At 36.6% G+C, this 15,223-nt stretch overlaps 1 protein-coding gene across 5 annotated transcripts; it reads right to left on the reverse strand.

Moving 5' to 3' along the window:
- Positions 1 to 1,868: 1,868 nt before the first annotated feature.
- Positions 1,869 to 11,271, reverse strand: LOC131073361 (kinesin-like protein KIN-14B). Of its 5 annotated transcripts, XM_058009770.2 has the most exons (13): positions 9,220 to 11,267; positions 8,760 to 9,101; positions 8,564 to 8,647; positions 7,125 to 7,292; positions 6,885 to 6,991; positions 6,596 to 6,777; positions 6,322 to 6,483; positions 6,015 to 6,230; positions 5,601 to 5,638; positions 5,336 to 5,463; positions 3,232 to 4,767; positions 2,784 to 3,009; positions 1,869 to 2,406 (listed from the first exon to the last, which is right to left on the reverse strand). In XM_058009770.2, exons 2-13 carry the CDS (start codon positions 9,037 to 9,039, stop codon positions 2,303 to 2,305), a joined length of 3,231 nt encoding a protein of 1,076 aa, XP_057865753.2. In that variant the 5' UTR covers positions 9,040 to 9,101; positions 9,220 to 11,267; the 3' UTR covers positions 1,869 to 2,302. The 5 variants fall into 5 exon arrangements, with proteins under 5 accessions (XP_057865753.2, XP_059068733.1, XP_057865752.2 ...); XM_059212750.1 differs by having other exon boundaries at positions 2,784 to 4,767; positions 9,220 to 11,266; XM_059212749.1 differs by lacking the exon at positions 1,869 to 2,406 and having other exon boundaries at positions 2,422 to 4,767; positions 9,220 to 9,998; positions 10,141 to 11,271.
- Positions 11,272 to 15,223: the final 3,952 nt, after the last annotated feature.

Genomic DNA, 15,223 nt, shown 5'->3' on the forward strand with positions numbered 1-15,223 from the left:
TGAGTAGTTGTTCACACAAACTCGTCTATTGTGAGAATAAACAACCCATATAGCAATCATTACATGTAGGTGATACTCACAAAAGAGAAGCATATAAAGATCACCCATCCTAATAGTACTCCAAGTCAAACTCATAACTCATATTATGAGTAGTGGATCACATGAACCCATCTTTCATGAGAGTTAATGATCCACTTAGCATTCATTGCATATAAATGTTGCTCACAAGGATGAAACACCAAGACTTCCTAGATCACCCATCCCAACACTAAAATGACCCAAACATGTTTAACATGGAGTTTTGCCAATATCAAGAAACACCAAGACTTCCTAGGAGGTCACCCATCCCAATACCACAATGACCCAAACATGTTTAACCATGGAGTTTTCCCAATATCGAGAAACAAGACTTCCAAGGAGGTCACCTGTCGCAATACTACAATGACCCTAATATGTTTGACTATTAAGTTTCTCCATGATCACCCATCCCAACATGAGAATAGCCAAAACATGTTTAACCATGGAGTTTTCCCAATATCAAAAAACATCTAGACTTCCTAAAAGGTCAGCCATCCCAATAATGCATTGACCCAAACATGTTTAACCATGAAGTTTTCCCAATATCAAGAAACATCAAGACTTCCTAGGAGGTCACCCATTCCAACACTACAATGACCCAAACATGTTAACCATGGAGTTTTCCCAATATCAAGAAACATCAACACTTCCTAGGAGGTCACCCATCCTAATATTGCAATGACCATATCAAGTTTGGCTATTAAGTTGCTACATTATCAAGCTCAACTAATTTGCTACTCCTTACCTTCCATAAATGTTGTGCCTTATTAACCCACTCATCATAGAACCCCCTTGGCTCAATTCAAAACATTGATCAATTCACACTATCTAAGAACAACTTAATCACCTACCAAAACAAATATTTTGTCTTAGATATAGATGCTCAAAAAGACTTCCTAGGAGATCACCCCTTCCAACACTACAATTACCCAAACATGTTTGACCATTAAGTTTCCCCTTTATCAAGCCCACTAATTTACTACTTCTTAACTGCCACAAATGTTCTGCCTTATGAACCAACCCATTCATTATAGAACCCCTTTGACTCATCCATTGATATCTCAACTAATAAAGTCATAAATTTGTATTTTGCATTAAATCTTGAAGATAAAATGTTCAATTAAAAACACCAATTAATCCACACGACGAACAGTTGATTCGCTACCAAAACCAAACAATAAGATTGCCCAAGATATAGCTGCTCAAAAATACGTTCATTATTCCATGATGACAGCGTATAACCGATCCATACATACTATATATCATCGACCAAATTGCAGCTACATTATTCTGAAAAAACTATAAGTTAATCTTAAAATTATTATACAACCCTTCCATGTCACATGTTCTTCCTTGGGTAAGTTAGCTTAAGCCCAAAGCCGTCTCCACCTACATGAAGTTCCTCTAAACTATTTAAACCATGGTCAGGTCAGGTGTGAATCTGGTGCACTTGCAGCAATTTATACTTGATAATTTATTTGGTGTAATTTCTTTTATTATTTTAAGAAAACTTGTACTATGTAGTAATGTACCATGGAAATTTCTCCACTGTTAATAAATTTTAGTTGTGCTATAACTACAAAATCTAAGATTCAAGTAAAGTAAACTTTGGTTAATACATTATGAATTCAAAGTGTTGCACAAAGAATTATTATGAACTTTTTGGACCATTAGAAAGAAAATATGGTTCAATGGATGCAAAACAATTTCTATAGGAGATTAGACAACATTGGATCTACACTTCTAGATCACATTCCAAATAGCTTGACGATGCTGTGAAGTCTCAAAACGATAGATAATGACAGACAAATTAAAATTAATTAATCTTCTCATCGAATGATGTGACTAATATATACAGTGTTTGAATGGGGGGTGGGGGTTCTTGCTTCACCTTTCTTGATAGGGGAGGTTCCCTATCAAGAAAATTAACTTTAATATTTAATTTAGGAACTGGTCAAGATGAGACTCACTTGACATCTGTTGTTAGCAGAGCTTTTATCTGTTTATTTTTATTCACACATAAAGCTTGCTTACACTTCTGTGATATCCACCTTCTTCTTGTGATATAAAATCTTGATTATGAAAAATGCTTATTTGCCAACCAATTCTAATCCCCTATCATTCCGAGAAGCATTGCAGGCACCGAGTTGATACCGATTTTCTCTGTGGATTGCCTGTTCATGCAAAAATTACTTCAAGGCATTTATTTGCCTTGCAAACTTCTTCAAGCCAGCAGTCCGTAGAAAAACTCATCCTCAAGTCCTGTTTCTAGCAGTCCCACTCCTAAAAAGACGGCATATGCAATCTTCACTATAGTTAAGTACAATCCTGGCCACAAAAGAAAATAATTATATACAAATAATCAAATAGTTGATCAAAGCCTCTTCACATATATTAATGTAAGAAATATAAATTGTAAGGTATTCAATTACAAGAAAAAGAAAAAGAAAATCAAGTCGCCTTCATAAGGACACTTGAAAATATGGGTCAAAATTGGTTCTGTATAAAACATTATCAGCACTGTGGTTTAGGTCATCATAAAAGTAGAGTTACAAGAGAGAATTAGTTAGATCAATTCAATTGTTTCAAATTTCCTAGTTGGAAAGTAGATGAGCTGACGCAATCTAATAAAGCCTTTCTATTGAAATAAATCTTATACTCAATGTGTTTCTTGCTCTTCCAGATTGGCTTGGCCTGAACATCACCTGTTGCTGTTTTTGCCATAGTTGCAGCTTTCCCCTTCTTCAGTGATGTTTCTGCCATTTTTGTTGTTGCTGCTGCTGCTGCCATGTCTATAGGGATTTTCCTTCCACATGTCATGGGTTCTCCCATGGAAAGGCATGGATTTAATGATGCCTGTGTGGAAAACTGCTTAGAGTTCTGCTCGCCTTGAGAAGGACTTTGATTGTATTCATTCTTATCATTTATAGGCTGATCACATAAAAAAGTTTCTATCAATGTCAGTTCTGAATTCTCCGTAATATTATTAGACCAAAAATCTATATTGACTGTCTCATTATATGGTGATTGGAAAGCAAGCACCCGTTTACAACGTGGCATCAATGAACTCATCAATCCACTTTCAGGCATACTGCGCTCTGAAAGGCATTCAGGTTCATCAATTATGCACTTCTTTGGAAAGGTATCACTCACCTTCATTTTGTTACCCATTTCACATTCCATGAGTCTATTCATGTTGTAATTGCACTCCAATGAGCAATTTGATTCATCAGAAGTGCACAGCTTTGAAATAGTCTCATTCACCTTCAGATTGTTGGCCTTTCCAATGTTCTTGGGCATATTGCACTCTGACATGCACTTTGATTCCTCAGGAGTGCATGGGCCGGAGTATGTCCCATTCACCTTCATATTGTTGTACTCTCCAATGTTCTTGGGTGTATTGCACCCTAAAAGGAATTGTGATCCATCAAAGTTGGAACATTCAGAGTAAATTCCATTCATTTTCTCACTGTCAAGCATTTCATTGTCCTTTGGTGTACTGCACTCTGAAAAGAATTGCAATTCTTCTAAGTCATGCTGCTTTGAATACATTCTACTCAAATTCTTCTTGATGGAATAAGTCCCATTCATCTTCAAATGGTTGTACTCTCCAATGTTCTTGGGCATATTGCACTCTGGCATGCACTTTGATTCATCAAGAATGCATGGTTTGGAGTGCGTTCCATTCACCTTCAAAATGTTCTTGGGTGTATTGCATCCTAAAAGGAATTGTGATCCATCAAAGTTGGAACATTCAGAGTAAATTCCATTCATTCTCTCACTGTCAAGCATTTCATTGTCCTTTGGTGTACTGCACTCTGAAAATAATTGCAATTCTTCTAAGTCACACTGCTTCGAATACATTCTACTCAGATTCTTCTTGATGGAATAAGTCCCATTCATCTTCAAATGTTTGTACTCTCCAATGTTCTTGGGCATATTGCACTCTGACATGTACTTTGATTCATCAAGAGTGCATGGTTTGGAGTACGTTCCATTCACCTTCATATTGTTGTACTCTCCAATGTTCATGGGTGTATTGCACCCTGAAAGGAATTGCGATCCATCAAAACTAGACCATTCAGAGTAACTTTCATTCATTTTCTCATCGTCAAGCATTCCACTGTCCTTTGGTGTACTGCTCTCTGAAAAGCATTGGGATTCTTCAAAGTCATACTGCTTAGAATAAATTCTACTTAAATTCTTCTTGACGGACAATGAGGACTGCCTAAAAACACTGTTGTATGACACAGTGCTCTCAGAATTGCAGAGTGATTGATCCATCTCAGGAAAAATCACATTTTTGGCACTGCCCAATAAGGATTTTCTCCTACCATTCAAATGTTCTCTTTTTTTAATAAAACCTGTAGTATATTTGGTATCTGCATCTGAGGACTTACCTCGAATGCGACTGCAGGATGTGGAGTTCATATATCTGGGCAAGCCAACGGACCCTTGTGCTACATTCCCTAATTCAATACTGTGTATCTCAGTAACTTGACTAGCTGGACTCTTTGGTGTTTCATGATCCTCTGAGGATGTATTACTCTTTGCAAGATATTTCTTTTTTTGTCTTAATAGAAATTCAACTGTTTCGATATTGTTTCTTGCACTTTGGCAGTCATCTTCAAGGCATTTAATTTGTTGCATCAGCTCAGCCATGGTTGCTGCTTTCTGAACTTTCACTTCCTGCCAATCACAATCACAGCACAAACTTATTTGAGAATTTGAGGCAGCTATGTGAGAAAAATTTGACTATTATGTATGATATGATTCTCTAAGAAACCTTAGAATATTATTACATATGGAAAACATTTTCACATACGCAAAATACTGGAGAAAGAACTACAGAAAGTGGGTTTATTCTAGTACAAATGTTAGACTTGAAGGTGTCAAGTATAATCATTATGGAAATAAATTAGGGAAAAAAAGTCATTTGTTTAGTCACCACTCGTGGAAGTCATAATGAGATGACTAAATCAAAAGAGGTCTAATCCCACTGAAAGTTATCAAACTACTATAAAACTTGTCTATTGTGTCAGAACTGCACTAGTTTTACACTCAAGATACAGTTACCCTCATTCTGCTTTAAAATAAAAGATAGATTTGAGCCAATAGTTTGTCATTTAACTCACCTCTTTTAACAACCAGAAATTATGACAAATAAACTAAAGGTTTCAATGGCAATTTTCCTTTACAAGAGATCTGCAAAAACTTTAAAGCATATAAGGAAAAGATTATAAGCATAGGGTTTTACAGGTGATTGTTCCCATCCAAGATGAATCCCTCTCACTCTGGTAGCAAAACCTAATGAACAAATGGTCTCAGGTAAGTCATCTTCCTTGGGACTAATATGTACAAGCATTAGCAGTCTTGAGTCTTCTCCTGCATGTTTCAAAAGAATATTAAAAATTAGAAATTAGGGCTAACAGGAGAATAAACAGCCAGTTCATGGTTTACAATGGAAACACTCTTTATTAAGAACATAGAAAAGCAAAGAAAAAGACAAAAAAAGTGTTTACCAACAGAGTCTCTAAGAATTTGTGTAAGTTTGCTGTTCCTGCACACACAAAACATAGCATTATTACTAAATTAGCAGATGCCTTATAAACTTGGATTGCAGGACTCAGATGACATTATCCATGCAGCCACTAAATTTTTGAGCTTTCATTTCAAAAACAAAATGCCTTTGCCTCTCATTATGATTCAACTAGGATAAGGAATAGTTTTAGCAACCCACATAGACTTATCAAAAACTGTATGCTTCTTATGAATCCTGTAAATAACTTTATTTTTCATTTCATGTATCTACTGTATCTGTTATAACTTATAAACAAAGCATTCGCTGAAACACATTAACATGGTTAAATTATAATCTGTACTACTACTAACTATATGGCAAGCAATGTTAGAAAGTAAAATCATTACAAGAATACCTGTAAGGAACGTGAGCTTGTTTTTTCTGTAATGCACTAATGACATCACCAAGTGCTGAGAGGGACATGTTAATTGCTTTCCCTTCCTCCATAGTGTGACCAGTGGACTGTGTCTTCAGTAAACGCTCACTTCCACCCAGATCAACCATCCAAAGCTTGCTGGTATCCCTGTTTCTATCTGGGGAACTCGAACAACTAATGGAAATCCGTATTAAACTGCATGAACAAAAATGTCCCAACTGAATTATTATATACAAATCTTGTCCTAACTCTTGACACAGAATTAGCAATCCAAATAAGTACCCACCAGTGTGACCTACTAGAAGACTCATTAGCATTGGTCCAAGATGTAGATCTTGCTCTGCTGCCTTTACGATACAATTTGCTTGCTTGACTTGCATTGGCTATGACGAATTCCCTTAGGTTTTCAATCTCCACAGCCCCCTTTGCATCCATTTGTATAGAGAGACTAGATACAGCGGAAGAAAACAATCTGAGCTACAGTTTTATCTACGAAAATGACATTAAATTTCAATTAGTGTAGTAGGTTATTTATTAGTAGAAATGATTAAAGTCAGTACCATTTGGGCATATGGTCTGCAGCTTTCTTTGTTCGAGAGCCAAGTAAATCTCTCACATTTCCCATGTATACCTCAAGCATGCTAAATGTGAAAGTGAAATCAACAGTTCTGTCTTGGGAGGCATGACGAAATAATTCTTGAATTGTATGGGGAACAATACCAGGACAATCTGGTTTTCCTTCCTGCACAACTCCACAAAATATATAATCTAAAGTTTCAACTCCCTACCAGGAAGTATTTGAGAAACAATTTAACAAAAATTTAAAAAGAAAAAGTATAAGAAACCAACCATAGTAAATGTTTTGCCAGTTCCTGTCTGCCCATAAGCAAAAATACATACATTATGTCCATCCAGAGCAGATTTGATAATTGGCTCAACTTCTGTAAAGATTTCATCTGCAGAATTCCAAAAACCAGTTTTTGTGTATACAATAGTGTTCAGAAACACTGATAAGCAACGCTGTAAGATGTCACCATCCAACAGTATCCTACAGAATATATTCTGGAAAATATTGCATTTTACATGCACCTTGTGAAGCCCCAGGAAGGAACACCTTGTCAAAGTTGTATTCTCTGGTCTTTCCTCCTGCTAATTTAATGACCAACTTATCAGAGTCCGAAACTACAAGAGGCCCAGGATATGCCTGCTCATCACTTAACAGGAAAGGCTTCACCCTACAGAAGACACGGATGCTCCCTGCACAAATATCAAAGTCTTATCATTCTTAAAATGATACATTTTAAAGGTATTGATGATCTCTGATCTTGATAGAATTCTACTTGCCATATAAAGGTACTTGATAGAATTTCATATTTAAGCAAAAAGTTGAGATAAAACTGTTCAAAGCATAAATTGCATACATTCACATCAATCTTGTTCAAAACTCAAATCTCCCATGGCAATGAGTGCATTTACTTATTATCAAAGTGCATTAAAACGTCCTTCAAATGGAAGGAGGTTCAAAAATTGCAAATAATTTTGAAAACCTAACTAAAGAATAATCAAGAATTGAGATTGAAAACTGCAGTATTAGATAGGGTTCACAAATATCAATGTCATATCATTCTTAAAATGACAATAATGCATTTTGAAGACATTTGATGATCTCTGTTCTTGATAGAATTCTACTTGACATATAGAGGTACTTACTGAATAGAAATTCTCATTTAAGAAAAATGTTGACATAAAATTGTTCCTTGCATAATTTGCATACATTCACATCTATCTTGTTTGACACTCAAAAGTCCAATGGCAATGAGCGCATTTACTTATTAGCAAAGTGAATTAAAATATCCTTCAAATGGAACAGGAGGTTCAAAACTTGCCTATAATTTTGAAAAATCAAGGATTGAGATTGAAAACTGCAATATTAAACTTGTTTGAAACTCAAACCTCCAGTGGCAATAAGTGCATTTACTTATTAGTAAAGTGTGCTTAAATATCCTACAAATGGAACAGGAAATTCAAAAATTGGCTATAATTTTCAAAACCTATTATTAACTCGAGAAAAAATCAGGGATTGAGATTGAAAACTACAATATTAAACAGGGTTCACAGCACATAGACATTCAGGCCCACGAAAATGTTTCTCTTGATATAATGGAATGTCAAATCATTGGACCTCATGGATGAGAAGAAACATGTGCATAATGAATGGGCAATCATCTATTGGACTGAAAAAAGCCCATCTATTGAAAGCCATATCTCCTAAGACATCAGTAATTGAGGAACAACCTGAAAGGTAACCATCTTACCCATCATAGAAATGCAATAAATATCAAAACAAACATTAATTTCTTGCAAAAAAAGAAAGAGTGTCATTCAAATAACATTTTTGAAGCTCAGATTGCTTGATTCTGGCAGGATATTGATATGCTTTCTTTTTTTTTAGAAATAGAAATAATGAGTATCACAGCAGAGGATGCATGACTCTCAAGGTAATATAGACCGGTCTTAAAATTGCTTACCTTTCAGATCTAGGAGCTTGTTTAGGGCCTCTCTGCGCTTAGAATCCAACTGTCCAAGATGGGCTTTGAGTGCAGCTAACTCATCTGAAATTAGGACAGGATTAAATCGTTAAGTATAATCTCATCAGAAAGCGTTCATCAGCTGAAACAATCTTCTCCTAAGTGATTCAAAATAGTCAAAAATTGTAAAATTTACCTTCCAGTTTCAAAATGGCAGCCTCCAGATCACAGTTTTCCTTGTGAGACAGCTTGGCATCTTCAAGATATGTAAGATATGTAGGAGTGCTAGTAGAATCAGGAGAATTGGTAGCAGAAGACAACCCTTCAATGATTACGCGCACTGATTCAGCCCATGTGAATGTTAAGTCCTTTTTGAAGCCCAAGAGAGACTGAATGGTTTCCCCCAAGTTATGAAGTGATCTTTTCATGTAATTCCCCTCAGAGTGTTCGAATTCATTGATTGGTGGAAGAATCATTCCTGCTCTCCTCTTTAAACTTCCTTGAATTAGCACACAACACAACCTCCAAGGCCTTTCTCCTGCAAAAGAAATTTAAAAAAAACTTTTAAATACAGATAACATTGGGCTACTTCTGTAACATTTCTATCCCAAATCCTAGAGACCTTCACTTTTTCAGAATGAAAAAAACTTGATTACCTGATAAATGCCGAGGCAAGCTAGGTAGAGTTAAAGACCATTCTGCATTTCTGCTTAGGTAAATGACAATGAGATTGGTTTCTTATGACTGACGAGGCAAGTTTGTTTTCGTAACAAACGTCACAGATGCAAGAGGGATGGGGGTTTTGATAAATTATTGGAATTTCAATTCTTCATCTGCTGTTACGTACAAAAAAGGGCAGTGCCAGTATGCACAAGAATCGAAGTAAAGGACTAGCAACACCGGATGAACACATTCAAAATTCTGTGAAAAAACGCGTTAACATGTCAGACAAAAGAAACATAACCAGACCTAGAGGAAAACTCTGATGGCTATGGTGTAGACATTATTCAAAACCCTAATTCACCGTTTCAACCCAACTGAGGTTAAACAACTTCTATCTTTTGCGGTCTTATTTCTCTCACCTGGTCTAAAATCCCTGCTCGCTTTTGTGGTTTACCCAAATAAGAGACCAAAAGCTTAAATCATAATCCATGTCTGCGGATGGAATTACATATTAAGAAAAGCCAGGAAAATGTAATGGTACAAGTCCCGGCTGCTTCTCAAAGTTCAAAGTTCTTCTAGTCAGCACAAGAACCTTCAGTATTTACCCATCAGATTAAGGTGAGGCATTTTATCTTGGTCGCACCGTACGCATGACTTACCACTCACTAGCTTAGCTTCACTATCAGTGTGATGCATCAGCAAAGGACATCCACAGAATCTGTGAGGCCTGTATTTTGATATTATTTCACATCCTCAGGACATTGGACAAGTCCTGTGCCACCGAAATTTTTAGGCATGAAAGATTAATGGCTATCCCCGCAATGCTGGTACATATATGGTATTTTGCAAGATTGCTTAAGATTGGAGTAAATGAACATATGAGCTAACAAGAGCACCAGAAGAAGAGAGCTAACCTGCAACTCTGACACGACCGAGATTGGACATGCTAACGATATGTGATGTCTGTGCACTTGTTTGCGGATGTGTATGTATATGATTTTGGGTGTGTGTGGGAGAGAGAGCTTGTGGGATTGTGTATATATGCTTATGGGTATTTAGGAGAAAGATAGCTTTCACATACCCCACTGAAGAAATTCCAAATCAGAAGCTGGATTTTGCTAGTCAACAGATTCATTATCATAACCTCTGCTGACGATGCTGCCATGCTTACATAATGCATTGTAATACATTTCTCTAGGGGCCAATCATATGACATCCCCAATGACCACAGTAGACCGTAATCATTCTACTCCTTTTCTGAGCAATGATCACATACCCACAAGGGTTCCATAGCCAAACACCTCGTGGCCAATCAACCCATCTGATTAATGCCAGAAAATCATTTCCAATATCAACCAAATGGGATTTGCTGCAGCTGAAGCCAAGCAATAGCAATGCAATGTGTGGAACCGGGTGAGCCCATCAACAAGCAAAAAGATATTAAAAGGTTGTACATCTCACAAAGCCTGCATGCTTTGAAGAAAAGCTATTGATTACACTGGGTCTCTTGGGGCCGCCACACTCTCTGCAACTACTCTTCCTAACAACTTAAGCCACATTTGTCCAAAGATATCAAACTGCACATCACCTTGACGATTGAGGAGTCTAAAACTAGTCTCCATCCAAGTTAAACAAAGAATTTCGAAAGTGAAAATCAAAGTGAAAATCCTTGTTGTTGCCACTAGAATCTGTTTAATAGTCTTCCAGTGGACACCAGAGCAGATTTATTTTCTTAGATTAGCTTTGTACTAAAAAAATTGAAGTGTCGGCTGTGCAAACTCAACGGCAACCTTTCGGTGGGACCTGTAATGGAGTCTTCCCTTGAAATTCACGCCATGAGGGGTTGCTTTAGTGTACGTTTTGATGGGCATTGGGCATAGATTGAGACAATGCTGAAAAAAAGCAACCTGGCTTTGTTCTTTTGGATCGCTTACCAAAATCGTACTTGTTAGATTCCAAGTGGGAGATGTAATAATGACTAGAGATGTTTTGATCGCATTTTAGGGCTGGATGAATTGTATCTCAGTAATGGGGCCCTTTTATTTGAGTAGAAGATTTTGAAAGATGAACACACAACGTTCTAAGGACTCAGGTTAGTAACTTCCCTTCAAGCTGAGGAAACTTAAGAGGGGATCTCAAGGAATTTCTTGAGATTTGGTAGGACTAAAGAATGTAGTCAGGACACTTTTAAGTCACGGGTTGGCTTTTTGTGAAGATTGAGTGTCAAAGTTATTGTGTAAATACGTAGATAGGGAAAAGGGTCAATATTTAGAGGATTGAAAGTGGTTTTAGTTTATTAGTGAAGTTTACAATTAGTTAGTATATATATATTTAAATTATTGGTATAGTTTGATTTGGTTTAGTGGTGGAGAAATTATGCTCTTAAAAGAGAGGCCACAAGCTCAAATTGCACGGGGATAAGTTTCGTTTGTAGCACAAATAAATGCCTCCCACAAGAAGTACACGGTAGTCCCATATTACTATAAGCCATTTGTATACCCATTTATAGAGCACAAAGTATTGTTGACTATAAAAAAATCTTTATTTATTTATATCTTTCTTTCCATAGGTTCAATATTATGAACGATAAAGATGTCAATTATGAAAGGAAATTTGGAGTCATATAAGAATATTTTCACATAATCTAATCAGAGAAAATTTGTTTTTGATATTAAAAGTAGCAAAACTGGGTGTTGGCACAAAGTACAAAGCCAAAAGGCAAAAAACACTAATAAATGCACACTAATAGCATAAAAACAACAAACTACTAGTAAGAACAATAGCTACATAAGACAAAAACCCTAGAACAATGGGGAAGCAGTAAACTATTTAAATTAACAGTCAATAAAAGAGTTTAAAGTAGAATGACCCAGTCTAGAGACTAAAACAACAGTTAAATGGACCTAGTCCCTAATCGTTCTTATTGATTCTGCAACCCGCCTATTGGAAGACATTCACCCAGTCCTCAGTGAGGAATCTATAGAGTTCCCTGTGGGTTTTCTTATCATTCTCCAAAGGACCTGCCATGTTTTGTTGAAGCAGATAGAGAGTAGTGGCAGAGCTATGCATAACTCTAAGCCCAAATCTTGAGATCGAACCCATTTTCCTTTCAATATCTTGCATTGTTTCCTTTCTTTTTGAAAAGTTTGCTTCCAACTTCAGACAATTAGACCAGGTCCCATCCTTGACACTCTGACAGGTCCCTTTCTGTTTTTTGGTCACATCCTCCTCCTCATACGGCATCACTCCCTCAGTTAAGTCAATCGGGCCATCTTTAGCCGAATCTGAAACATGGGTGGAACTGTCAATGTCAAAATCCTCATTCCCTTTATAATCCTCCTTACTAGCAAGGACCTTTTGGCATTCTTTCACCATATCTTCAATGTTCTTGAGGTCAATCTCCTATGAGTCCAAGTCCCTAATTATTTCCTTTCGAAAGGTCTTTGCTTTGACACAAGCCTATTGGAGCACCTCTAAGTATAAATCTCCTCCCCAACATCGTCTTTCGAGTCCACCTCCTGCACAATGACTTTGGATTTTTTGGATTTGGTAGAGTCAAGCTTGAGGGGGGGGGGCATTTTTCTTAGACAAATTCCTCGGGGATTTAAGAGAAGAAGGTTGGCTCTGGTGGGAGCGAAGGAAGGGTCTTTTTGAGCCTTTCAAGTGGCTCGGCCGTAGTGAAACTATAGCATTTGGGGTGACGGTACTCTGCATAGTGATAGGGAGGGGAGGGTAAAGAGCAAGGTGGAAGTGATATAGCCTAAAAATAAGATGTCGGTGGATAGGTATAGGCTTCTTTCCCTAGGACTTGGCACTGTTGATCGCTTCCACAATCGCATTTTCCAGAGAGTGAAGAAGGAAGAAAGGAAAAGAAATTCTAGAATTATTGCGAAAATGGTTGAGGGGCGGGAAATGATAATACTATAAAACCATAAACCTTCCTTCAAGAGTAAAATATTTCATCATCATCAGACATACCTTATCCCACGATTCAGGTAATTCCTCTCTATCAAAACCTCCATGGAGCTTGACAAGGTGTTCATCATCCCTAAAGAACTAGTTGAGACTCTTCAAATCCATCACCCTACTTGTTTTTTTCCACCTTCTCCCCTCCATAGAAATCCCAGTTGCCTGAGCAATGACTTCCTCATTAATTTCAAAGGAGATTCCACCAATGGAAACCTTGTGTTCCTTCCATGAGGAAGCGAACAGGGTTCCTTCTTATATTAAAAGAATCCAATCCATAATTAAAAGAATAGACAAGCATACCATTAAGATGACATAAGATATACTTTGGGAAAACCCTTAAGAGGAAATAATCCAACCTCCAAAAGCATCTACACTCAATATATTATTTCATGAATAATGATTACAATACCATTAAGATGGCATAAAATATACTCTAGGAAAACCTTCAAATGGGAAAAATCCAACCTCCAAAAGCATCCACACTCAATGTATTATCTCATAAATGATGATTACAATACATGTACAGAGTCTTCATGAATACCTTTGAAGTATCAAGCTCTTTATTGGGTCTCAATTTTGCTATGTATTTTTTTCTTGGGTTCCTTCTTATACTCTTTTTCCCTTGTGTTGTTTTCCATTTTCACGTAAGTCAATTATCCAAATTAGAAAAATTCACAAGTGACTAAGTCTTTTTGTTTGTCGATCTTTATGGAGGTTTCAAAACTTTTGTTGAAATTTGACAAGGTTTTCACAATCTTGTCTTGAGATCTAACAAAGGTTTTCTAACCTTTTTATTTTTAACGAAATCAAGTTTCCAAAATCCATAGAATTATAGTAGCTATTTTTGGATTCGATTGTGTTCAAGAATTTTTATTTTTGTTCAAAATTGTCCAAGTGTTTAAGTTGTAAACTTCTGGAAGATGTTCTAAAACCTTTGTTTGTATTCGACAAGTTTCTCGCAACATTGTCGACACCTAACATTGGTTTTCTAGTCTCATTGTTTCATTTTGTAACTTGTTTAAGTCTTCATGCAATAGTGAGTTTATCTTAAGTTTATCTTAACTTGTTTAAGTCTTCATGCAATAGTGAGTTTATCTTAAGTTCTAAACCTTTTTCATCTTTGAATGAGGTTGTAAACACTAAAATTATTCACTTAACTATTACCCTAATAATCAATTCTTAATAATTCATTTAAGCATTTATCACATCTGTAATGGTGGAAAAATGGTGAATGATAGATCAAGAGAAAAACTACCCTTTCCCTCAAAGAGAGATGAGAGTTTCACTATTGATTACCCTTCAAACACTTTTCACCATATTACATTAGGAAGAGGAGAGGATAATTCACTAGATTCAATCTCTCCACATGAAGATGGTAGATTGAATTCTGAATGAATTGGGAATGATAAGTTGATCCCCTCTTCCTTGTTTGAAATGGAAAGGAAATTGATTGATTTATGTACTGCAAAAAGTGACAAAGAACTGATTATAACTTGATATCAGAATATGGGATGAAGTTGTGCACCTAGATCTGGTAGTAATATGTCGAAACGAAGTCGCCCTACGAATTTGAGGAAAAGTTGCTCGGACCATGGCGAGAATGTACACGGTCCTCCGAAAAATCCGCGAAACAAAAAGGGTTTTTCCGCCTCTGCAAATGGAGCCCGAATCTGAAAGTACAGGTGCACACCTACAACCTACACACAGAAAAGAGAGGAAGATGGGTTGGGATTGGGAGTTTGTCTTTAGGTCAAACCCTAGTTTTGGAATTAACCAAGTAATGAAAGAAAGTACTTGCAAGTAGATGTAAATGAAAGATTGAATTGTAAATCACCTCAAGGGAAGTTGTGATAGAAATGTTGATAGAGATGTTTGTGTGGAATTGAATGTTGAAATCAATATCATCTTCAATGGTTGAATCATTGACTTGAATGCAACACCTAGCCTTGAAGGGAGACTTGAGAATTCACAATGCTAGAAAAGAATACTTGAATGCTTGAATGATCTTGAATGCTTGATCGCTTATGC

This window comes from Cryptomeria japonica, chromosome 10 (assembly GCF_030272615.1).
Source record: "Cryptomeria japonica chromosome 10, Sugi_1.0, whole genome shotgun sequence".
NCBI classification, from domain to species: Eukaryota; Viridiplantae; Streptophyta; class Pinopsida; order Cupressales; family Cupressaceae; genus Cryptomeria; species Cryptomeria japonica.

Bases quoted from the DNA above. Each gene is read 5' to 3' on its own strand.
- LOC131073361 (XM_058009769.2), bottom strand. From the start codon at position 9,039: ATGATTCTTCCACCAATCAATGAATTCGAACACTCTGAGGGGAATTAC. The intron at 6,231-6,321 runs GTGGGTACTTAT...TTGTTCATGCAG, and splicing joins TCTTCTAGTAGGTCACACTG to TTTAATACGGATTTCCATTA. The intron at 5,464-5,600 runs GTAAACACTTTT...TGAAACATGCAG, and splicing joins AATTCTTAGAGACTCTGTTG to GAGAAGACTCAAGACTGCTA.